The sequence below is a fragment of the Canis lupus genome, chromosome 33 (assembly GCF_003254725.2).
Source record: "Canis lupus dingo isolate Sandy chromosome 33, ASM325472v2, whole genome shotgun sequence".
Lineage (NCBI taxonomy): Eukaryota > Metazoa > Chordata > Mammalia > Carnivora > Canidae > Canis > Canis lupus.
Genome location: NC_064275.1, coordinates 31,456,213 through 31,481,218, shown reverse-complemented (window position 1 = coordinate 31,481,218; position 25,006 = coordinate 31,456,213). Strand labels below are relative to the sequence as shown.

General features: G+C 36.3%; 1 protein-coding gene across 8 annotated transcripts in view; it reads right to left on the bottom strand.

The window, feature by feature from the left end:
• The window catches only part of ATP13A3 (ATPase 13A3), a 98,985-nt gene that overhangs the window by 43,478 nt on the left and 30,501 nt on the right, over positions 1-25,006 (bottom strand). For 7 of the 8 annotated variants that reach the window (XM_025473236.3, XM_049105237.1, XM_025473243.3 and 4 more), the window contains 13 exons: positions 24,349-24,522; positions 23,461-23,643; positions 23,120-23,190; positions 21,433-21,513; positions 20,177-20,246; positions 17,964-18,098; positions 17,447-17,519; positions 14,365-14,496; positions 12,895-13,074; positions 12,600-12,757; positions 11,522-11,710; positions 9,797-9,858; positions 6,414-6,564 (listed from right to left, as the gene is read on the bottom strand). In XM_025473236.3, coding sequence (XP_025329021.1) covers positions 6,414-6,564; positions 9,797-9,858; positions 11,522-11,710; positions 12,600-12,757; positions 12,895-13,074; positions 14,365-14,496; positions 17,447-17,519; positions 17,964-18,098; positions 20,177-20,246; positions 21,433-21,513; positions 23,120-23,190; positions 23,461-23,643; positions 24,349-24,522 — 1,659 coding nt within the window. The remainder of the gene's footprint in view (positions 1-6,413; positions 6,565-9,796; positions 9,859-11,521; positions 11,711-12,599; positions 12,758-12,894; positions 13,075-14,364; positions 14,497-17,446; positions 17,520-17,963; positions 18,099-20,176; positions 20,247-21,432; positions 21,514-23,119; positions 23,191-23,460; positions 23,644-24,348; positions 24,523-25,006) is intronic. The other variant, XM_049105239.1, reaches the window with a different exon arrangement.

Below are 25,006 nucleotides of genomic sequence, written 5' to 3'. Positions count from 1 at the left end.
CGAGAGAGGGATATAGCAATACAAACCTTTCTCAAGAAACAAGAAAAATCTCAAATACACAAACTAGACTCACACCCAAAAAAAGCTGGAAAAAGAACAGCAAATAAAGCCTAAACCTAGCAGAAAAGAAATAATAAAGATTAGACCAGATGTCAATGATAAAAAACAACAACAAAAGAAAATAGTAGAACAGATCAACAAAACTAGGAGCTGGTTTTTTAAAAGAATTAACAAGACTGATAAATCCCTTGCCATATTTATCAAAAAGAAAAGAGAAAGGATCCAAATAAATAAAATCATGAATGAAAGAGGAGAGATCACAACCATCACCAAAGAAATACAAACTACCACAAGAGAATATGATGAGCAATTATGTCAACAAATTAGGCAATCTATAAGAAACAGACAAATTCCTAAAAACATATGAACTACCAAAACTGAAACAGGAAGAAATACAAAACCTGAACACACCCATAATCACAAAAAAATTGAATCAGTAATCAAAAATCATCCAACAAACAAGAGTCCAGGGCAGATGGCTTCCCAGGGGTAATTCTACCCAACATTTAAAGAAGACTTAGGGATCCCTGGGTGGCACAGCAGTTTGGCGCTTGCCTTTGGCCCAGGGCGCGATCCTGGAGACCCGGGATCAAGTCCCAGTCCCACGTTGGGCTCCCGGTGCATGGAGACTGCTTCTCCCTCTGCCTGTGTCTCTGCCTCTCTCTCTCTCTCTCTCTGTGACTATCATAAATTTAAAAAATAAAAAAAAATAAAAATAAAATAAAGAAGACTTAATACCTATTCTTCTGAAAGATTCCAAAAAATAGATCTGGAAGGAAAACCTCCAAACTCATTCTAGGAGGCCAGTATTTCGTTGATCCCAAAACTAGACAAAGACCCCACTAAAAAAAAGAATTACGGACCAATACCTCTGATGAACACAGATGCAAAACTTCTCACCAAGATACTAGCTAACAGGATCCAACAGTACATTAAAGGGATTATTCACCACAACCAACTGGGATTTATTCCTGGGTTGCAGGGATGGTTTAACATCTGCAAATCAACTAATGTGATACACAACATTAATAAAAGGACCATATGATCCTCTCAATAGATGCAGAGAAAGCATTCGATAAAGTACACCACCCTTTCTTGATTAAAAAAAAAAACAACCTCCACAACATAGGGATAGATGGAATATAGTTCATCATAAAAGCCATACACAAAAGACCACAGTGAATATGCTCCTCAAGGGAAAAACCTGAGAGCTTTTTCCCCTAACATCAGGAATATGACAAGGATGTCCACTCTCTCTGTTATTCAACATAGTACTAGAAGTCCAAGCCTCAGCAGTCAGACAGCAAAAAGAAATAAAAGGCATTCAAATCGGCAAAGAAGTCAAATTCTCACTCTTCACAGATGACATGATACTCTGTGTGGAAAACCCAAAGGATTTCAGCAAAAAATTGCTAGAACTGATTCAGGAAAATTCAGCAAGGTGGCAGGATATCAAATCAATGCACAGAAGTCTGTTGCACTCTCATGGACTAACAATGAAGCAGCAGAAAGAGAGATCAAGGAATCAATCCTATTCTCAATTGTACCAAAAACCGTAAGATACCCAGGAATAAACCTAACCAAAGAGTTTGTAAGAGATATGTACTCTGAAAACTACAGAACATTTATGAAAAAAATTGAGGAAGACACAATGAAATGAAAAAACATTCTATGCTTGTGGATTAGAAGAACAAATACCGTTAAAATGTCTATACTATCCAAAGCAATCTACACATTCAATGCAATCCCTATAAAAATACCACCAGCATTTTTCACAGAGCTGAAAGAAACAATCCTACAATTTGTGTGGAACCAGAAAAGACCCCAAATAGCCAAAAGAATGTTGAAAAAGAAAACCAAAGCTGGAAGCATCACAATTCCGGACTTCAAGCTCTACTACAAAGCTGTAATCATCAAGCCTGTATAGCACTGGCACAACAACCAGACACATAAATCAATGGAACAGAATGGAGTACCCAGAAATGGACCCTCAACTCTATGGTCAACTAATCTTCAACAAAGCAGGAAAGAATATACAACGGAAAAAAGTCTCCTCAACAAAGGATGTTGGGAAAACTGGACAGCCACATGCAGAAGAAAGAAACTGGACCACTCACGCCATACACAAAAATAAATTCAAAATGAATGAAAGACCTAAATATGAGACAGGAATTGATCAAAATCCCAGCCTTTTTGACCCCAGCTGCAGCAGTGTCTTGCTAGACACATCTTCAGAAACAAGGGAAACAAAAGCAAAAATGAACTATCTTGGGACTTCATCAAGATAAAAGACTTTGCAAGGCAAGGAAACAGTCAACAAAACTAAAAGGCAACCTACAGAATGGAAGAAGATAATCACGAATGACATTATCAGATAAAGGGCTAGTATTCAAAACCTATAAAGAACTTATCAAACTCAACACCCAAAAAAAAAATCCAGACGTGAAATGGGCAGGAGACATGAACAGACACTTCTCCAAAGACATACAAAAGGCGCCTGGGTGGCTCAGTCCGTTAGCATCTGCCTTCGGCTCAGGTCACAATCCCAGGGTCCTGGGATAGAGCCCCGCATCCAGCTCCTAGCTCAGCAAGGAGTCTGCTTCTCCGTTTCTCCACTCTCCTCCCTGTTCACGCTCTCTCTCCCTCTCTCAAATACATAAAATCTTTAAAAAAAAAAAAAATGGCTAAGAGACACACAAACAAATGCTCAGTATCACTCGGCATCAGAGAAATACAAATCAAAACCACAATGATATCACCTCACACCAGTAAGAATGGTTAAAATTAACAACTCTGGAAACAACAGATGTTGGCGAAGGAGGATGAGTGGAAAGGGGAACCCTCTTACAACTGCTGGTGGGAATGCAAACTGGTACAGCCGCTCTGGGAAACAGTATTAAGGTTCATAAAAAGGTGAAAATAGGACAGCCGGGTGGCTCAGCGGTTTAGCGTCGCCTACAGCCCAGTGCGTGATCCTGGAGTCCCGGGATCAAGTCCCACGTTAGACTCCCTGCATGGAGCCTGCTTCTCCCTCTGCCTGTGTCTCTGCTTCTCTCTCTCTCTCTCTGTGTCTCTCATGAATAAATAATACAATCTTTAAAAAAAAAAAAAAGGTGAAAATAGAGCTACCCTACAACCTAGCAATTGCACTGATATTTATCCAAAGGATACAAAACAACAGGGGCACATGCAACCCAGTATTTATAGCAGCAATTTCCCCAATAGCCAAAATATGGAAAGATCCCGGATGTCCATTGACAGATGAATGGATCAAGATATGGTTATATTTACAATGAAATGTTAGCCATCAAAAAGAATGAAATCTTGCCATTTGCAATGATGTGAATGAAACTAGAGGGTATTATGCTAAGTGAAATAAGTCAGTCAAAGAAAGATAAATACCATATGATTTCACTCCTATTTAAGAAACAGATGAACATGGGGGTAAGGGAAGGAAAAAATAAGATAAAAACGAAAGGGAGGGAAAGAGACTCCATTATAGGAAAAACTTGGGGTTATTGGAGGGGAGGTCGGTGAGGGGCATTAAGGAGGCACTTGATGTAATAAGCAGGGTTGTTGTTTTTTTTTTAATTTAAATTCAATTTGCCAACATATACTACAACACCCAACACCCTCCTCACTGCCTGTCACCCAGTTACCCCATTCCCCCCACCCACCTTTCCTTCCGCAACCCTGTGTTTGTTTTCCAGAGTTAGGAGTCTCTCGTGGTTTGTCTCCCTCTGTAATTTTCCCTACTCAGTTCCCTTCCTTTCCCTTATAATCCCTTTCACTATTTATTATATTCCACGTATAAGTGAGACCATATGATGATTGTCCTTCTCCGATTGACTTATTTCACTCAGCATAATACCCTTCAAGTCCATCCATGTCAAAGCAAATGGTGGGTGTTCATGTCTTCTGATGGCTGAGTGATATTCCACTGTGTATATAGACCACAGCTTCTTTATCCATCATCTGTCGATGGACACCGAGGCTCCTTCCACAGTTTGGCTATTGTGGACACTGGTGTTGTGAACACTGGGGTGCAGGTGTCCCAGTGTTTCATTGCATCTATATCTTTGGGGTAAATACCCAGCCCAGTAGTTCAATTGCTGGGTCATAGGGTAGCTCTAAGCACTGGGTGTTATGTGCAACTGATGAATCACTAAATTCTACCCCTGAAACTAATACTATAATACTATATGTTAATTAAATTGAATTTAAATTAAAAAAGTAAAAAGTATATGGAGCTCAGATATGAATATGATAAGTAGAACCGCTGGATCGAATACACACTGATGTATAAAGATTTGAGTTTAGTGTTTCAGACTGAACATTTACGGTTAAGATACTACTATCCTAACTGCTTGAAATTTAATTTAAAAACATTTATTTCTGGTGAAATTAATTCCAACAAAAACTTGTATTAAATACACATATACCAAGAAAAAATAAACTAATTTGACTTAAAAATGAAGCAAGCAACCAATGGGAAAATTAAGTGGAAGAGAACTGTGTCCAATTAGCCAACCGTATACAAAATAAAACATATTTTAACATCTCTGAAATTGAGATGGATCTTTATGGCATGGATCACATCACATAATAGTAGTGTTTGGTTATGTGGAAACATTCCATTGATATTTTGTGGTAAGATCAAGCATCAAGGCATCTCAGAGTCAACAAAACATGCTACCATACAAACTTAATTACAAAACCAGTGTTGTTGTTGTTGTTGAAGACCCACAAACAGGACACTAAATCTACTGAAAATCTGTTCAGCTGGAGAGAAGTTTTAAACAACAAAGATGATCCATCCTATTTTGCTTTACTCTTGTAAATTATTCTCTGTGGGCCTTTTGCAAATTAAATTTAACAAATATTGGGATCCCTGGGTGGCGCAGCGGTTTGGCGCCTGCCTTTGGCCCAGGGCGCGATCCTGGAGACCCGGGATCGAATCCCATATCGGGCTCCCAGTGCATGGAGCCTGCTTCTCCCTCTGCCTGTGTCTCTGCCTCTCTCTCTCTCTGTGTGACCATCATAAATAAAGAAAAAATTTAAAAAAATAAAAAAATAAATTTAACAAATATTTACTTTGGGCTATCAGAAGATGGCCAAACACTAACCTAGCCATTCATCCTCCTCCCTTTCAAAACATTAATACACACAGACACACACACACACAAAAGAAAGAAATAAACCTACAGAAGCAAACAAAGTTAGAAAAGGAAAAGGATTTCAAATATAAAAGTAAAAGGTAAAGTGAAACATGTTGATGGATGGAAGAAAAAGTACCCAGAATAAAAAGCAGACATTCAGGAGAGGTACATTTCTTAACAGCCAGAATAGTGGAACTAAGCACAAAAACAAAAAAACAAAATCAAGGGTCACTGTGTAGAGAGAGAACTACCTACCTGAGAGGAGGAAGGGCTGCTAATGTGAGGGTCGGCACTCCAGAACGCAGCTCTGCCTGGGCAGGCACAGTAGGAGCAGGTGAGGAGAGGAACCTAAAAGGCTAACCCCGCAACTCTGGACGAAGGCACACATGCTCAAGAGACCTCACCTTCAGTACACAGGGAGCTCCCCCTGGTCAGCCTTCCCTCTCCGGGGAGACACAACTCCGGAAAACAGACTAACTCGCTACCGTCAGGAGAAAAACCTGACTGCAGCTACTGAGAATTATCAAATCAAACCTTCAATCTTACATACAGAAGTACCACAAAGATGTATAATGAAAACCCAAAGCATGAAGGAAAAAGACCAAGCGTAGGGAGGGGAAAAAGAAAACTGGCCCAGGGAAAATAATTCAGAAGCCAGAAGGAACTTCAAAAACAAACTTATTATTGCTGTGAAATGGTAACCAGAAAACATAGCAAGCACTCAAAATCATCAACATCAAAACAAATAAAAAGCTGTAAACAAATTTATGTGTTTGTATACATGTGTGTGAGAACACAGAAGTAGAAAATGGAGACAAAAGTACACTGAACACACAGGGCTATATTTTTCACCCATGATCAACAAATTGTTGCTGCTAAAGATCATCTTACTGACTCGGGCTTACTGCCCCAAGTCAGGGATAGCTGGTTTCTGTTATAAACATAAAGCAGGTACCTGAGCAGATCATCCTCTTTTATAAAGGTGTTTGAGTTAATTTAACTAAAACAGACACTTTTTTACACAATTATAAATCTTTTTCCAGTGACATATCTTTAGAAATTACACAGTTCCCTTTATGGTATGAGATAATCCTGTTATTAAAACACCTAGCAGAAAAAAAAATCTCCTTCTGTAAGGTAATTTTTACAACTATTTTCCTTAAAGTTACATGTGCTTCAAAATATTGAACTTACCCATCCAATGGCTTCAAACATTTTCAGATCAAGTGGATCACCAGAAAGCACTCCTTCAATCTTTGTGAGTGAATGACAAGTAGCCATACAAGCAACAAACTGAGACTTTACCAGTACCTCGTTGCAAACATTTTCTTCTGGCAAAAGAAAACTAAATAGAAAATGCACTGAATTAGATTCATAAATCCCAAGACAATAAATATTTCAACCACACTCCAGTTTCATAAATATTAATAGAAATAAAATGTTATCATTTCTGCATATATTATTTTCACTATAGTTTTTAGCATTCAAAAATATTTCCCTCTATGTAAATTATACATAACTAAAATACTATATTATCTAAGATTGTGAATAAGTATGCCAGACAAACCAATATAGAAAATACTAGATACCAAATTAAAACTTCTGCCTGAGGGCATATGATAGGTAAGAATACATAAAATCTCTTTTGTAAAAACACAAAATGAACGTGTAACACGTAATGTTTTAAATGTGAAACGGAGCTCATAAGCAAGAAAAGGAAATTTTCAAATGCCAGAAATGGAAGGAGAAGAAAACCAGGAGCGTGAACCTGCATGATGCTGACTGCTGAAGGAAAAGGAAGAAGGCAAGGGAACCATCTCAGTACCCTAAGGCCCCAGGCTTTAATCCCCTCACAGGAACAGAACACAGAGATCTGGCCAGATACGAAGTAGGGAGTTCAAACTGAAAGGATCTCTTTCACCCAAGACAGCCAGTCCTCTTGAAGAGCATCCTTGGAAAAGGAATATACTAAATAAAAGAATGGAGCATCTCAGAAAAAGAACATACTAAAAATAATTTACCTACAGATCCAAAGGCAAACTACCTTTTCCCCCAAAGTTCTGAAAAAGTTAGTATCTGTATCATATTTACAATGCACTAGGCACAGTTCTAGTAACTTTACACGTATGTGACTCATGTCCTCTTTACACCATAGAAGAGGTTTTATTATCCCCATTTTATAGATAAGGAAACGGAAACAGAGAGTGAGAAGTAAGTTGCCACGGTTACACAGAGCATTAAGTGACAGAGCAAGGATTCAAACACAGGAGGTCTGGCCTTAGGGCCCGAACTCTGAACCACTATACCACTCAGGATAGGATCTGGGTTTGAATACGTGCTACTCCAAGTCCAGAAATCCTCAGGTTATGAAAGTAACATTGAAGCTCATGTGGCACCACTACCACCACTCTCGGCCAAGCACAAACTCTCCAGAGAGGAGTTCCCACAGCACAGCCACAAAGAAATCTTACAGAAAGATCCTGCTAAGCCTAAGTCCATAATTTAAACATGCACTGGAAAACATTCCCATGACTCAACAGACACAACAAGACAGAATTAGAATCCCATAAATTTGAGATAATAGAATGGCAATCTGGAAGAATGCAAAAAGAGGCACTTTTAAATTAAAGACTTAGACAAAGAACAAGACACCACGGGGGGAGAGGAGGAGATGTGACTTGGAAAGAACCAAAGGCAGTTTCTTGTCTAACCGATGGTCAGGATTCCCAGATGAAGAAAACAGAGTGTGGAAAAGATCATAACAGAGTGGGGAAAAAAGCTCCTATTTTTCCAGAATTTATGAAAAGCATGCGTCTTTGGAATCAAGAAGCAAATGAGTCCTGCACAAGTAAAAAGAAACTGCAGAAATCAAGGATAAGGGAGTATTCTTAAAACAACAATAAGGAAAGGAGTCAGGAGAAATGTAATCACACCGTCAAAGCGCTGAGAACAGCTGACACCCTGGATAGATATGCAACTACACCGTCCTTCAAAAGTGACAGCAAAATGGAAGAATCACTAACAAATGTAGCTGCAGAAGAGGGCAATGCAGTCCAGGGGTGTGGGGCAGAAGCAGCAGTGGTTAGCAAAGATAGTCCTAAACCTAGGGAAATCTCAGCCTGCGGATGGTATAAAACCCAAGTCCTAATCCTAAAATATTGTGTAACAAATACATCTAAATAAGGGTGGGGAATAATCAAGAAAGTACTCTATAGTCCACGGGTTTCCTGGGGGTTTAGAAACCCAATAAAAATACCCATGAACTTTAGACTCTAAATATGATCACTAATAATTTAAGGACAAGCAGTAAAAGATTAAAATGAATAAATTCTGAGAAAATGTGTGAAAATATGGAAGAGAAATTGAGAAAATGTGTGTGTGTACTGGAGTGAAGAATGGCAGAAATAATTTCCAATATAACTGAAATTACAAATGTGAGCACAACGGCACAGAAAGATTAAAAAGCAAAGCGATGGAAAAGACTACACACTCGGCAAACATTAGACCAAAGAAAGCTGCGATGTGTAACTATAAAATGTAAGACGAAACGGAACTGAAGGCAGGATGCATTAGGAGGAAGACATAAGATCACAATGTGACATTCTATTGGCTAAGATATAACAACTCTGAAATCACATGAACCACACAATATTCTCTCCAACTGTAAACCCTAAATCCCAAAGACTTCTGAAAGGAAAAAAAAAATGACACAAACACAACTACTAAGCCATTAAAAGACAACAAAAACATAAAGACGAGATACACCGTTGGAATATTTTTGCAATGCATAGTACTGAAAAAGATTACCACCTGAACAAAATAAAAACGACGAACACAACCAAAAGTTCTGTCAATATATAAACTGACAATATACAGAAGAATGTTAAATAACAATCCTTCCTAAAATGTGAAAGTAAGATCAGCTTATCAAGTAACAAGGGAACTGCAAGAGCCACAATGAAAGACCGTTTTGAATCTATCCATGTGGCAAAAATGAGAAGTCTGACAATCACTTACAGGGCGGTATCACTTAGTAACTAGGCAGTCCCTACTAAACCTGTAGCCATGCAGGTGCTATATAACCCAGCACAGACATCTTCAAGAAGCTAGTTTACTGAAACTCAATCACATGTTCACAAGATGTGTATAACAATTGGAAGGGGACATGAAGAAAAAAATAAAACTGCTCCCTAGAATATATATTATGGTTTAATCCCATCATGGAATACTACACAATACTTAAGATTATGAAAGCAGCAAAAACACATAAACAATATATCAGTCACATATGTTTATTTACAGATAGGTCTTGTTTACAGACAGATGTAGAAAAAATATAAAAACATGCAAAGGTAATAGAACACAACTTCAGAATGATGGTAGGAACAGATTAAGACTTTAGCACTATCTGCAATATTTAAATCTCTTAAACGAGACCTGAAACAATTATGGCAAAAGGTCAACTGCTTAATCTTGGTGTTGGGTACACAGCTGTCATATTACTTTCTATATGTTTTAATGTTTCATATATTAAGACATCTAAGAAGTAATAAATATCAAATCTAGCTAATATTTACCGTGTATTTTCCACTCGTTGAATCCCCCAAAGATCTAAACCATCTTCAGTAAGAGTTCCAGTCTTTAAAAAAAAAAAAAAAAGCACACATGTACAAAGTATGAATAATGCTTCCAAAAAACAGAAATCACAAAAAGTTATGCTACATATACATAATAAAATAGGATACAGCTGTCAACAAAGGAAACTAGTAAGATCTCTGTATATTGATGAGGAATAACTTCCAGGAAATAATTAAAGTTAGGGAAAGGGTGCAAAACACCCTTCTTCCATTATGGTTCCTCTACGGGCAGGAGGAACATACTTATAGAACCATATGTTTATGTGTTTGTATTATCAAAAAAACAGTCGAGCAATACACCAATTAATCTACCAATCAATAAAGGCCTACCTAGGAAGGAGACAGCAGGACAGAAGGAGCCAAAAAGAGAAGAGGAAAAAGTTAAATGATATCAGGAGGAAGCAACTGGCTAAATCCAGGATGCAAATGACCTGGTTTCTTCAATAAGATGATTCGGGACAAAGGGCAAAAAAAAGCAACTGCTATAGTCAATTTGTAACCAATGCAATCGTTATTTGGTTTCTGACAGAAAAAACAAATTGCAAAATTTGAGACACTTTTTGTGACATACAGGGAAATCTGAATATGAACTGGGTATTAGATAATACTAAAGAATTGTTAATTTTGTTAAGTGGAGTAAGATAATGGTATTGCAGTAATCTTCTAGAGATAAAACAGAGGTACATGGAATGAAAGCATGTCTGATGCTGCCACCTTCAAAACGAAGGAAGCAGTTAAAGTAAGACTGACAAGATGCCTACGTCTTAAAGCTGAGTGAGGACTTTTCATACTTGTATCTTTTCTCCACTTTTGTGACTGCTGAAAAATTTTAATAGTAGTATCTCCCCAAAAGGCATAAGCGAAATTTTTCTAAACAGAGAAGTATGAAATGTAGTCATGGGGTATAATTATTTTTTTAAAGTAATCTGTACGCCCAACATGGGGCTTGAACTCAAACCCCAAGATCAAGAGTCGCACACTCTACCAACTAAGCCAGCTACAGACCCCAGGACAGGACAAAAAAAAAAAAAAAAAAAAAAAGACTCACATTTTTTCCCCTCAATAATGAAAATGCAAAAAAAATCACATATCTATCATATTGGTTACCAAGTAGAGCTTGATGGGAGGTTTTCTGGCCAATGTTTAATTCTCAAAATAAAACTTTTAAGAAAACTAATTCCAGGAGAAGGAAGGAAAACCCTTTGTTTAAGAAGCAAGGAACATTGCACACAGGTACATCATTTGTCATCAGTGACCTTCATAATTTTGAATCATATTCAATAAAATCATACAGCAAACTTTCAACTAAGCGGATATACCAATAAAATTCCAGTAAATACATCGGTATGGAGCTTACTCTGTTAAAAACATGAAAGATCAGATAAGTCTTTACTACTACTCTAAAGCATAATTCTGGATGTGAATGATTAGACAATTGCAGATTTGAGCAAATAAGCAATATCTAAGCATTAAAAATTGAAAAAGCAGTGAGAAGAAATATATATAAATGATGCATGTGCCAAGAAAGTTGAAAAAAGGAGTATTAGAGGAACATTAAATAATGTGTGCAAATTGGTTGATAGAGAACACATTCAGAAAACCTCAATCTAAATATTTAAAAGCTACAGAAGTAACCTTTGAGAATGATTATGAAACTGAACCAACCTTGTCAAAGCAAACAAGATTCAGCTGTCCACAGATATTTATCCTTTGGGGACTAATACAGAAAATACCAATTTTTTTCAATCTTCTTTGGGCATACACAATACCAGCAGTCATCGCAGCAGGAAGTGCAGGTGGCACAGTAATGGTAATGATATCCAGAGACTCAATAATTATTACCCCAATTTCTACCTACAATTAACAGAAAAATAAATGTCAGATCCCTCCCCCTATCAAATATTTAATAATACAATGTGGGTATTTCTCCAGTAAAGAATCCATAAACTGTTTTCAATTTTATAAGCGTGTATATAGTTATATCCATCAACCATTTACAATTCTTTTCCCTTCAGAAAACAGTAAGTTCAGTGAGCTGTCAATGGACTGTGGAATGAAAATTATTTTAAAAGGAAATTTTCGGGATATCTGAGTGGCTCAGCGGTTGAGCATCTGCCTTTGGCTCAGGGCCTGAATCCGGATCGCGGGATCGAGTCCCACATCAGGCTCCTTGCATGGAGCCTGTTTCTCCCTCTGCCTGTGTCTCTGCCTCTTTTTCTGTGTCTCTCATGAATAAATAAATATTTAAAAATAAGTAAATAATAAAGGAAATTTTCTTTTGAAGAGCTCTACATGTGTCACAGGCTACACACTTCAAAGTTCAATAAACGTCTGCAGATACTCTTATCAGAACAAGCACCATATTATGCCCATCTCTAAAGGGCATAATATGAAAAGAAATCTGACAAGGTCTCTTAGAAGAATCTTCGAGTAAGTAATCACAAATAACTGTATATTCCAGAAGTTAAGAGAAAATAAAGTTTTTGGTGAGTATGTAGTTGCCCCTCCCTTTTTTAGGTCACAAGAGAGCAAGAAAAAGACCACCTAGCCCAGAGCTGTCCCAAAGAACTTTCTGCTATGATGAAAATGTTCTATATTTGTACATTATAAAATAAGTCTCATATAGCTAACTTAAGTTAGATCAAAAGTTTAGCTCTTCATTCTCATTAGCCACATTTCAAATCCTCAGAAGCCACATGCCATCATTAAGACTCAACCCTTATTAAAAGTTCCATGTACATACCTTATTTAAAATGCTATTGATAATAGTGTAGATAAACCCAATGCCAGCCACTGCCACAAGACACAGTAGAAACAAGTAGGCATCTCTGTAGAGTTTAAAATCAGTTGGTTTGGGATATAGTATAGAGCGAACAAGCTGTCCTTTGGAAGTGCTAAATCCTTTTAAAAATTTAAAGAAGAAAATGACTGTATTTTTGTAAGAAAATGAGAATTATCCCAAAAACAGAACTGCTTTTCAAACATTCAGTACACATCAAATATGCTAACCATGCAAGAAGAAATGAAATGTTTTATACCTGTTCTAACTACTACAGCCTTGACAAGTTCTCCAGTGTAGAAACGAGTTTGAATTACAGTAGTCCCACAAAACAAAGTGTGTCGTTTATGTATTTCTGGACTATAGAATTCATCTCCCATTCCTTTTATGTCCACTGAAGGATTTGGCAAATTAGTCTTTGTCACTGGAACACTCTCACCTTTAAAATTTTAAAAATCGTAAATTAAAGCACAGAAATCATTATCAAACACACAAATCTTGAATTGTTAAATAACCTAGATGTTATACTGTTTCAACAGTTCCCTTTTTTTTTCTTTTTTTAATTTTTATTTATTTATGATAGTCACACAGAGAGAGAGAGGCAGAGACACGGGCAGACGGAGAAGCAGGCTCCATGCACTGGGAGCCCGACGTGGGACTTGATCCCAGGTCTCCAGGATCGCGCCCTGGGCCAAAGGCAGGCGCCAAACCACTGCGCCACCCAGGGATCCCTCAACAGTTCCTAAGAGTTCTCATATGTGGATAACAAAGCTTATTCAATTAGCTTTCTTTCTACCAATTTCCTTGCTCAAATACATTGTCTTGTCTCCCACACTAATTCCTGGAAGTGAGCTGTGAGTTAAAGTAATAATCTGGAAATCATTTTGTCCAGTTTCCGATAAAAATATCAAGTAGTTGCTACAGCCCCAACATCTGTTCACTTGTCCCCAAAAACTGAACTGAAAAGAAAAGCACTCCGCAACCTCAAACACACAAAGATGTGAGGACCTATTCCTAACCCCCACTATACATACATACACACACAGAAGACAAAAGCCATCTAGGAAAGAGAGTAAATACAGAATATGGTAGTTCTCTCAAACAATAACAAACTGCCAAATTCTTTTCAATATTAAGCATTCACCTCTCTTGTTTCAAAGATAGCAAGTATGTGAGAATATTTGTGTGACTGTTTTAAGACAAAACTCCTAGCAGTTTGAAAACATATGGCAATCACTTCCTTCCAGATTAACTCTGACAAAAAATAAAGAAAATGTGATAAAAAGATATCAAGTTCTACCTTCAGATTAGGAATTTCCAAAAGGAAGTCATTTCATAGTCTACTTCCCCCTAGTTTAAGCAAAATAAAAAATCTTTACTCCCACTTTTTACATATCAAATAGGGAAGTATATATGCTGCCATCCTCTGTAGGCAAAGAATTTATTTCCTCTTCTCCTGACTAAAATACTCCCTTCATAGCAAAAGTAGTATGCCAAAATATAGAGTGACACCAGCATAATGATTTAGTATCACAACTGAGTATAATGAGAAACCTGGTCCCTTCAAAAAGAAAAAAAAAGTATCTTCGTTATCCATGACATTCTGAGAATACAAACAATACAGTTTTATAGTTATAGATACAAGACAGTTTTTTAAATTAGTTTAATCAGTAACTACTTAATCCCAATATCATAAACAACTGATCTGATTGTTACTCATTTAGTTTACCTGTTAACATGCTTTCATTTACAATGCAAGTACCATTAATAAGAACCGCATCACAAGGCATGACTGTCCCGTTCAATGGAATGACCATAACATCTCCTGGCACAAGGTCTGTAGAAAAGATCTCTTCTATTTCTGGATTTAAAGAAAGAAAAAGAGAAGTCTGTATATCCCTTAACTTGAAATAAAAATACAGTAAATAAAAGATCTGCAGTAAATAAAAGGTCACCTCACCTCAATACTAAGTTAAATATATAATGTAGTTAAACAGGACAATCTCAATACATGAAAGTAAGACAAAAAAAGATTATTATGGCTTAGGCTAACAACGCATAATGTTTAAGTATGTCAGGTAGTTTGTCTCCTGATAGGACGCCAGCTACACACACACAAGTGATGCCGAGTCCCCTCTGACCAAGCAGCCTCTTAGAAAAACAGTGAGTCCACAAAGGAGATTCCCCGCAACAGTTAAATAAGCTCAAATTTCTCTAACTCCTTGGAAACAGTAGAAAGCATTGAAAATTTTAGTGTACTTTCTTTTTTTTTTAATTTTATTTATTTATTTGAGATAGAGAGCATGTGGGCATGGGCAAGGAGGGGGCAGAGGGAGGAGAAGCAGGCTCCTCTGGGAGGGAGCCCCAAGCCAAGCAGGGCTCGATCCCAGGACTCCAAGATCATGACCTGAGCTAGTGGCAAATGCTTAACCAACCGAGCCACCCAGGTGCCCCAGTGCACTTTTTTTTAACAGAAATTTTTTACACTATTCTTTTTCTCACTGCCACTATTTACGACTCCTAACATTTCAATGCCTTCAACATTCCTAAAATAGTCCTAATATTTTACATCTATTTTAAATAAATTTACAAAATAAATTAAACATTTATCTAGTTCATTATTTCCTTAGAAATCTGTACATTTAAAAACAGAAACTTGTGCATTACATTCAATTTAGCTAAACCCTTTTTAGATCTTTCTAAAAAGATCTAAAGATCTTTTAAAAGATCTTTCCAAGTAAAAGGAGGTTTTTGTTAAGACTGCCTTACGTTTAGACTCTGAATTCCTTCCCTCCCTGAGGTTTTAATACTATGCTCAGAAAAGAGATCTGAAAAAAAAGAAAAAGAAAAAAGAAAAGAGATCTGCTAGTTTGTAAACAAAGACAAGTAAAGAGAAAACTACTGTTTGTGATGTTAGTCTGTAAGACAAAACTCTTCCTTTCCTAAGCTATGAGGAAACAACTTCTAAAGAATTGTAGTGATATTAAGCACATAGTCGGCATAATAATTTTCATTTTTAAATAAACTCAACTCTTTCAAAGCTTTAATGCCACTTGAAAGTCTCCTCCTCTCAGGTATACCAGGAAACTAAATACCAATGACTTGGCAGCCTTTACAAAGGAGAAAGGAGGTAAGGAAGACACACATTAGATGCAATGTCCTAGCATCCCCAGTGTCTTCCGCAGAGCAGGAAGAGGATGAGCACCAAAGGAGAAGATAGATACTCCCCACTAAAGCTGCAAGTGACCAGGAAGCACAAGGAAGGAATCACCTGCCAGGCCAAACAGTGTTTATGCTCAGATGTAGTGTACTGAGCCGAGGGACTGGAGGCTGATTTGGTATTCTCAATTAATCAAAATAGCTACTATAGCTACTACCTCCAAGGCCCATGCTGCTGTGCCGTCTCTTTATGTCCTTTACACTTCCTTCAATACTGCATCAGACGAACTAACATATCTAAAATGTTATCCTTTCCTACAGTACTGCTTGTCCTACAGTGTTCCTAATTTAATTAAATGGCACCCATGTCCATCCCTCGAGCCTGACACTGCTCTAACACCTCGCATCCGATGAATTGCTAAATCCTGTCCAATGGCCACATTTAAGTATCTTTCAGCTCAATCCTGTTTTTCTCCATCTCCACAACCCTCATATCTTGATCCATTTCAGGTCTTCAACATTATTCTCCTCTAAACCCATCTAAAGGGACACCTGGGTGGCTCAGTGGTTGAGTGTCTGCCTTCAGCTCAGGGCATGATCCCAGGGTCACAGGATCGAGTTCCACCCACATTGGACTCCCTGCATGGAGCCTGCTTCTCCCTCTGCCTGTGTCTCTGTCTGTCTCTGTCTCTCTGTCTCTTTCTCTCTCTCTCTGTGTCTCTCATGAATAAATAAATAAAATTTTTTAAGTTGATTTAATTTTAAAAAATTGATCTAAACACACAGCCAGAATAATTTTTGCAAAAAGGCAAACATCAGATTACTAGCCTGCTTAAAAACCCTTCAATGGCTTTCCATTGCCTTTTGGAATGAGACCAAATTCCTAAATGTACCTTAGATGGCCATCATCTAGTTGCTGCACCTGCCACACTGAATTCCTTTCTCTTATTACAATGACTGAGCTACCTTTCATTTCCAGAAGACTGAGCACTTAGAACCCTCTCCTCTCCCTCTTTCACCCCTCCCCTTCACCTACCTCTTACCTAATTCAACCACTTAAAAATATTTTTCCCAATAGCCATCCCTGACACCTACAGTAAATGAGCTCTAATATCTAAATCTCCTGATCCCTCCATAGATAGCATTTGTCACACTTTCTTGTTACTAGTTATCATCTGCCTTTCCAACTGGACTGAAGTTCAGTGATGACAAGCACTGTGTCCATATTGGTAACCACTGCATCTCCAGAGCCTACCACAGTACTTGTCACATAGTAGAATAAGAAAAATACAATTTTACAGGAATGAATCTGAAACAACATCAGAGGAGTACAAATCCAAATACTTATTTTTATTTCTTAAAAAATGAATGTACAAGGTGGCACCTGGTTGGCTCAAGTCAGTAAAGCATCTGACTTCGACTCAAAGTCCTGGGACAGAGCCCGGGTGCGGCTGCCAGCTCAGTGAGTTCATTTCCCTTTCCCTCTGCCCTTCCCCCAACTTGTGAATGTGTGCAAGTAAATATATGAAATCTTAAAAAAAAAAAAAAACAAACGAATGTATATGTATAATACATTGGTCTTGCTTTAGTTATTAGTGCTTAATGGGTATCTTACTTGGTTTATTTTTCCAAGAGTTACCTTAAGTACTTACCTTCATTCACTCTGCAAACTGAAACTCTCACAGTACTGTGAGCTGCAACCATGTCATGCAACATAATATATTGCTGAAATTTAAAAAAAATGTAAAAACTCCTTAATATAAGCCTATTCTTCAAGATATTAAAAAGCAAATGTGATATAAAATAAGGGAAGTTAATATGGCAAATGCATATTACTTTGCCATTAAAAATGTCAAGACTAAAAGATTCAAAGATTATTCGAGGATTAGCACTTTAATGAAAGTCCTGAAAAGAGTGCAATAACTCTTCCAGTATTCCAGCTTGTGATAAGCATGTATAGATCCCTATGCCCTCTAACCAGTCCAGTGGTAGTCTAACTCTAAAAAGCACCTGCCTTCCCCATTCTCGAAAAAAGAGGGAAAGGAGTACATATTCATATAACAAAAAAATAACTATATTAAGTATTACTTTGTACCAAATACTATCATACACACCTTACATAATACTACAAAATACACAATGTGAAAGCTGTTAATAAATTGGACTTACCTTTCTAATGGAATAGAGAGAGCTTACAATTGACACTATAGACATAATCACAATGGCTAGAGCATAATAATAGTATTCATCAGTACTCCATAGTATAACACTGAAGAGCTGGAAAATGTAAAATGGGTTGAGAACCTAAAAAACAAGATTTTTAAGTCAAAATGAATGAGGTCTTTATAACTATACAGATGTTCCATCTTTTCATTTAAGAAATAATTAACAAGATATTTAGAGGATACCCCCTGTAATAACCTAGGGCAACACGTACTACCGAAAGAGTAGGGCAAGATATTAGCATAGAACTTTTTTATAATCAACCTACTATAATTTGGCTAAAGAAGCTTAATTTAAATTATTTGCATCCATTTAGATCCATACCAAATCCAAATAGAGATTCAGCTAGAAATAGCTAAAATATGTCTATTTAACTATTCTTCATTTTACTTCAGCAATAAAGTACATTTACTTCCAATAATTATTGAGCTACTAAAGGATATAAAATCCTTAATTAAATGGAACAAATGTTTACTTATTATGAACTCCAAATACCAATTTTCCTTTAAGTCAAAGGTTCACTGGAACCTACAGGGAAGACAAATATTAGATAATAAGTTACACTGTTTTGCATTCTCTAAGGAAATAATTAAGAATTAAAACCTAAAGGAGATAAGGGAATCCTGGCAATGGACTTTGTTTTCATAGTATTCTAATTCATTAACAACTTCCCCCAAATGTCTTAAAGTGATGCTTGTATATTTTCAAAGCACTTTCTCATATATAGTCCCATTTTACTTCAAAATTAAATGAGAGAATTTGAAAGGACTTACTCCAACTTATAAAAGAGCAGCAGAAAGGTTTTCTAATGATCAAAGCTAGTTACTGATGAATTACATTATAAACAAGGCTTTCTAATTCCTAATCACAACACTTTGATACGTTCTCAAGCAAGATTATATGGTTACTCTCAGGAACTAAGGGAAAACATTCTGTAGCACTACTGTAAGTATTCACTCAACTCCTGATCTTTAGCCAAAAACCAAAAGGAAGACCAGAGAGTCTAACTCTGCCAGGCAAAATCCTTACTTCGTTCCTTAATATGTTTAACTTTTATTCACATCTCCTCAATGGCACCTGTAACTGGGCAGTGACTACAATAATCATTGACCCATTTCCTTCCCAGGATAAAGTACAATTCCTCAATGTCAATCATCAGGTCATGTTTTGTATTCCAAACTTACGGTATAATGTCTAGTTCCCAAAAAATGCACCATAAAATACCACATGAAGAACAAATATGATAAACTGTTTAAAAATCAAAGAAAAAAAACAGGTGTATACATCTATAAAATAGGGCAAGATTTACATGTGCAACGTATTGAGTTAAAAAAAAAATGTACAGGGCAGCCCCAGTGGCTCAGCGGTTTAGCGCCGCCTGCAGCCCAGGGTGTGATCCTGGAGACCCTGGATCGAGTCCCATGTTCAGGCTCCCTGCGTGAAGCCTGCTTCTCCCTCTGCCTGTGTCTCTGCCTCTCTCTCTCTCCTCTCTGTGTATTCTCATGAATAAATAAATAAAATCTTTAAAAAAAATGTACAGATAAGAAAAGCAAAATAAGTAAGGTAATTAATTAAAATGGTAATTTATGCCCCCAAATTATTTCTCTACCAGAGTTCCTATTTTTTTATTTATTTATTCATGAGAGACACACACAGAGAGAGAGAGGCAGAGACACAGGCAGAGGCTCCATGCGGGGAGCCCGACGTGGGGCTCGAACCCGAGACTCCAGGATCATACCCTGGGCTGAAGGCGGTGCTAAACTGCTGGGCCGCCGAGGGATCCCCTACCTTCTAGTTTAAAAAAAAAAAAAAAAAAAAGGAAAGAAAGAAAAGAAAAAAGAGTGAGGGAGAAACTAAGAAACAGAAAACCAAAAATATCTTATTACTTAAATCATGGCTCTTTTTTCTTTTTTTAAAGATTTATTTATTTTTTTCATGAAAGACACATAGAGAGAGAGGCAGAGACACAGGCAGAGGGAGAAGCAGGCTCCATGCAGGGAGCCCGACGTGGGACTCGATCCTGGGTCTCCAGGATCACACCCTGGGCTGAAGATGGCGCTAAACCGTGAGCCACCCACTAAACCGCTGAGCCACCTGGGCTGCCCCAATCGGGGCTCTTTTCAAATTGACAACTCTATTGATCACAAATGTTGTCTTACCTCCTTAATTAGAAGCTTACAAACAGAAGGCACTTTCACAGTAATTTCATTTACTCCATAAAGCAATTTTCTATAACAGGAAAACATAATAATAGTGTTACATTATATTATATTATAATAGTATAATATATGGATGGCATTTCATTAGATAAGGTTCAAACCACAGATTGCTCTTAAATCTGGAACTTAAACATTCATGTTTCTACATACTTGTCTTCTACAATTTAATTTTCTACCTACACTATTTAAATCAAAGTAGTCAATACTGGAAAACTACACTTGTTTCATTCTGCCTCCTATCTCCTTATGTGACAAGTTATCTTTCCCACTAATCTATAATAACCATGTCTGCAAACACTTTTTTTTTCATCCTTGAATATAGCAGACCTCAAAAATTTTGAATTGCAATTAATTTTTGCAAGAGACTAAATAAATATATTTGAGGGGTCCTGTACTATTTTTCAAGTGAGAATACTGTATTGAGAACGTTTTATTTCAAAAACAGTGTACATTTGACTTTTTAAAAAATGCTTTCAAAATGTTGTTTAAATCCTTCCACTTAGACTCCTGGAAGTACTTTCTATACGACAGAGTAATGTGTAACTCTTGCCTTTTATGAAGTGTAAGTCTGAATGAATTAATTTTTTATCTCCTAACCTGTTGAAAAAACATGCTATTAGAATAGAAGAAAACTGCTAATTTTATTTGAGGCACTTATCCTCAAACTACGTAATACACTGGTATATTTTTATGCCACAGCAAATAATAACATGATTAAAAAGAATATGCACTCCAACTAACAATTACTCATTATGGTAAATTTTAAGTTCATGCTTACAATTCTCAATACATTTCAGAAAATCTAAGATCCTATCAATTATAAGCCATATCCATTATTTTATGTGCCATCAAGATAAAAATGCTCTCAAGTAAAGGATGACACACCACCCACTGTATGAAACATCTCCCCTTTAGAGATGTTAAAATGTGGAAAAAATGTGCAACTTAGAATTGATGAAATATGGTATATCAACATATAGGGACATCAACTTCAAAACTCCAGCGTCAACATTTCCGTAATTCTTAAACTCAAAGACAGTCTTACCCAAATAAAATCAGTAAGTTGTCAACTACTATGTCTATAATATTTAAATACCTGTTAATATGTACAACTATATGGTAAAAGGGTGAACTATATATACTACTTTATTTAGAAATTTTGATAATAGATCTAACTTTAGTTGGATAAAAATTACCTGTAGGCATGCATCCCCTTTGTCAGTCCTGCACTATGCTTTTCATAAATTGACGTACAAGAAACACCTTCATCCAGTCCCCTAAATAAATCCAAAGTTTTTACTTTAAACAAAGTTTAAAATATCCAAATGTCTTAATGCCTCATTTTTCCATATCCTGATTTTAAAGTGACTTCCTCACAAACAGAAACCCTTAACAAAAACTGAGAAAATGAATGAGAATTTTTAAATCTCAAACTCCTAAGATAAACAATAATGAAACTTCTAAGTCTCAAATGTGCCAAATTCTATATTATCCAATGTTATCTATCACATAAGATGGCTCTAAATGCTCAAGTTTATAATATTATTATCCATTAAGATTGTACCAAAACTGTAAGAGCTAATAAGTTAATAAAATTAAAGGTAAAGTATGGCTAATATAGTTTTCCCCTTCTTCAATTTTTTAAGCTTCATGTTAGAAATCCTATTCATTGATTTTTCTTTCTATAAAACCAACAATCCAAATCTGTTCCTGTTCTATTACAAACCTAGAAGTACAGAATTTATATGGATCACAGGTATTCTCTAAAATCTAACAATTTTGAGTTGGATTCAACCAACAGATATACCTCTCCCCCAAAATGTCTTAATTATGCTTATTTTAACTGAGATACTAGTCACAAAACTCTGAAGATCTTGCACATCATTTAACTCCAATCCTTTTCTACTTTTGTTCAGATGGAAAAACTAAGCTCCATAACTAACTGCCATCATTGGGATAAGTTTAAATTCTACAAGTTTCAATAGCTGGAAAATGCCACGAGGCAAATAAGGTTTGACATTTTTTTTCCCACTGAAGTTGATGACTTCTCCAAAAGCAACAGGATCAACTCCAAGTCTTTTTTAAAAAAACAAAATGGCAGCTCACTGGCCGTGTCCTACAAGGCAATAGTTCTTAACTAGGAATGGTCTTCAGAACTAGACATGTGGAAATGCCCAGGGCTATTCCAGAATATTCCAATTCTTTAGTGTCTGAGAAAAAAAATCCAGGCATGAATATTTTAAATGTTCATACGGTGATTCTCTTTGTATTGCTAATATTAAGAATTCCTTCAGCACTCAAGTAATAATAATACATCATAAGTTTTTATAATAATCACTTTAACAATAGCAATAAAAATAGAATCCTAATTAATCTAGTACTTATATAACTTGAGGCTTTCATAAAAAATAAATTTTAAAGGATTTCTCCAATTTGTCCTACTCAAAGCTTAACACTTTTAACAACATCTGAATCTTTATCCACAAGTTAAATTTCTGTTTATCTGTTACTCCATCCCTCAAGAACAAATAGATGGAACTGTCATCAATTTGGGAAATCAGACTTCAGATATTCTGACAGCCTATAAAGTATACTCAAAATTCACTTTGAAATGAACCCACAAAAAGAACTCAGATTCAGTGGATGGGGAGAACCATACTGTTTCTAACATGAACTATTTCAAACTTTTATGTAATTTTGCCAAGGTACAGGTTAAAAGTAGGATTTATCCTAAAATGGTTAATAAGTACCAGGGACTTAATAAGTGAATAAAAGTTATGTAATAAATACCGCTTCAATTTTATGCAACACTACAATGAATTCTTTATCTGGAACATTTTCAAGGTACTCATAATATAATCCAATCAAAAGAAAAATACTTACTTTAAAAAATCAAAATTGTGAAGGGTATCATTCCAGAAGTATTTTACACTGTGGTGGGTGAAATAACGGATCTGTGGGACACACACAAAAATGTTACATCAAAAACCATCATCACCCCCACAAAAAAAAAGAAAGAAAAAAAAGGCATCATCACTTGTTAATGATCAAGTTTACTAACACAAATCTATTTACCCATTAAAGTTAAAGTGATCACATACAAATGTAGTCTTCTTCTTCTAATAGTACCTAAACTGTGTTATTTATAGTAATAAAAATTTTATATGTATATGAATTTATCCCCAAACAAAAATAAAGTTTCTTTGACACTAAAATCACAATACCTGCTGTGGTTGAGTCTGTGAATATTTACTCATCTCATGCCTATTTTCTTCAGCTAAATTTTCAGTTAGATGAACAGTGTGGCCATTTGAAACTTTATTGGCCATAGATTTTGGACTCAAAAATGGGCGAGTTTCCAGAGACAGAAAGCGAATTTTTGCACAAAACCACATTCTGAATTCATCCTTATAAGAGAGAAAGGGATAACAAAATCAATTATGTATGTTACATTACTGCCTATATATATTTAATTCCCATTCTTTACATATTCTTGATTCCTAACTTCCTACTCACTAAATGTTAAACCACTTCTTTTTTTTTAAACCACCTCTTAAAGATGTATAAATTTGTTATAAACAGGAGTATCATGAAGTGCTTTCCATTGCTCCCCATTTTATGACATATTTCATTAATATCCCAAGAAAGATGAGTGTAATTTCTTAATTTACCCATCAATGTACTGAGACCAAAAATTAAAGCCTCTGATAAAATCCTTCCAATCAAAATTAAAACAAACAAACAAACAAACAAACAAAAAAAACCGGGGAAGCAGCAGCATCACATAGTAGAAGGGGAGCTGGTCCAGTGAGCTGCCTGATACAGCCCCCCCTTAAACTGGCTGGTGACTTTGACAGACAAGCATTTAATCTCTGGGTACATCAAGAACTTTAAAACGAAGAGGTTGATACAATCATCTTTAAGAATCCTTTATATTCTAATCCTTTATATCTAATCTATGATAATACTCACTTAGAACACAAATGCTTTTAGGATTACTATTCCTAAATTATATCTAGCAGTGTTCTCCTCATATATTATTTTGAAACAAGTACACAAAAGCATTATTTTACTCCTCGAATAATCAACTTCCAATAAATACATAGACTTACAGTAGTCCTCAGCAGCACCACTTCACAGTCTCTAACTGCAGCTCTAATACAGGTTGCCTTCACCCGCCATTCGGGCATCCAGTAGAGGAGGAGGAGGAGAAAGCCACCAGTGCAAACCACTCCTAGAGAAACTACAGCAAGCTTCCAGCGACACAAATTATAGCCATAAATTTCCTGCATGGACATGGTGATCACAAAATTAAATATCAAATGATAGCAGTGCAAAATGCCAAAGTTTGTTGTTTTCCCAATGAGTATTAACTGTCTTGTCATATAAAAGGTAGTTGTTTTTTTTTTTTAAATAAACTTAATTTTGGAATGATTTTAGATTTGCAGAGAAGTTACAAAAACATTAAGAGTTCCTGTATACCCTTCCTCTGGTTTTACCCTTGGTAAACTTAGTATACTTGTCAACATCAAGAGATGTACCAATGTCGATTACTATTAACTACACCTAGTTTTTATTAGAATTTCACTAGTTTTTCCACTGTCTTATTTCTTTTTTTTTTAGAATTTTTTTTTAAGATTTTATTTATTTATTCATGAGACACACACACAGAGCGAGAGAGAGACAGAGGCAGAGACACAGGCAGAGGGAGAAGCAGGCTCCATGCAGGGAGCCCGACGTGGGACTCAATCCCAGGTCTCTAGGATCATG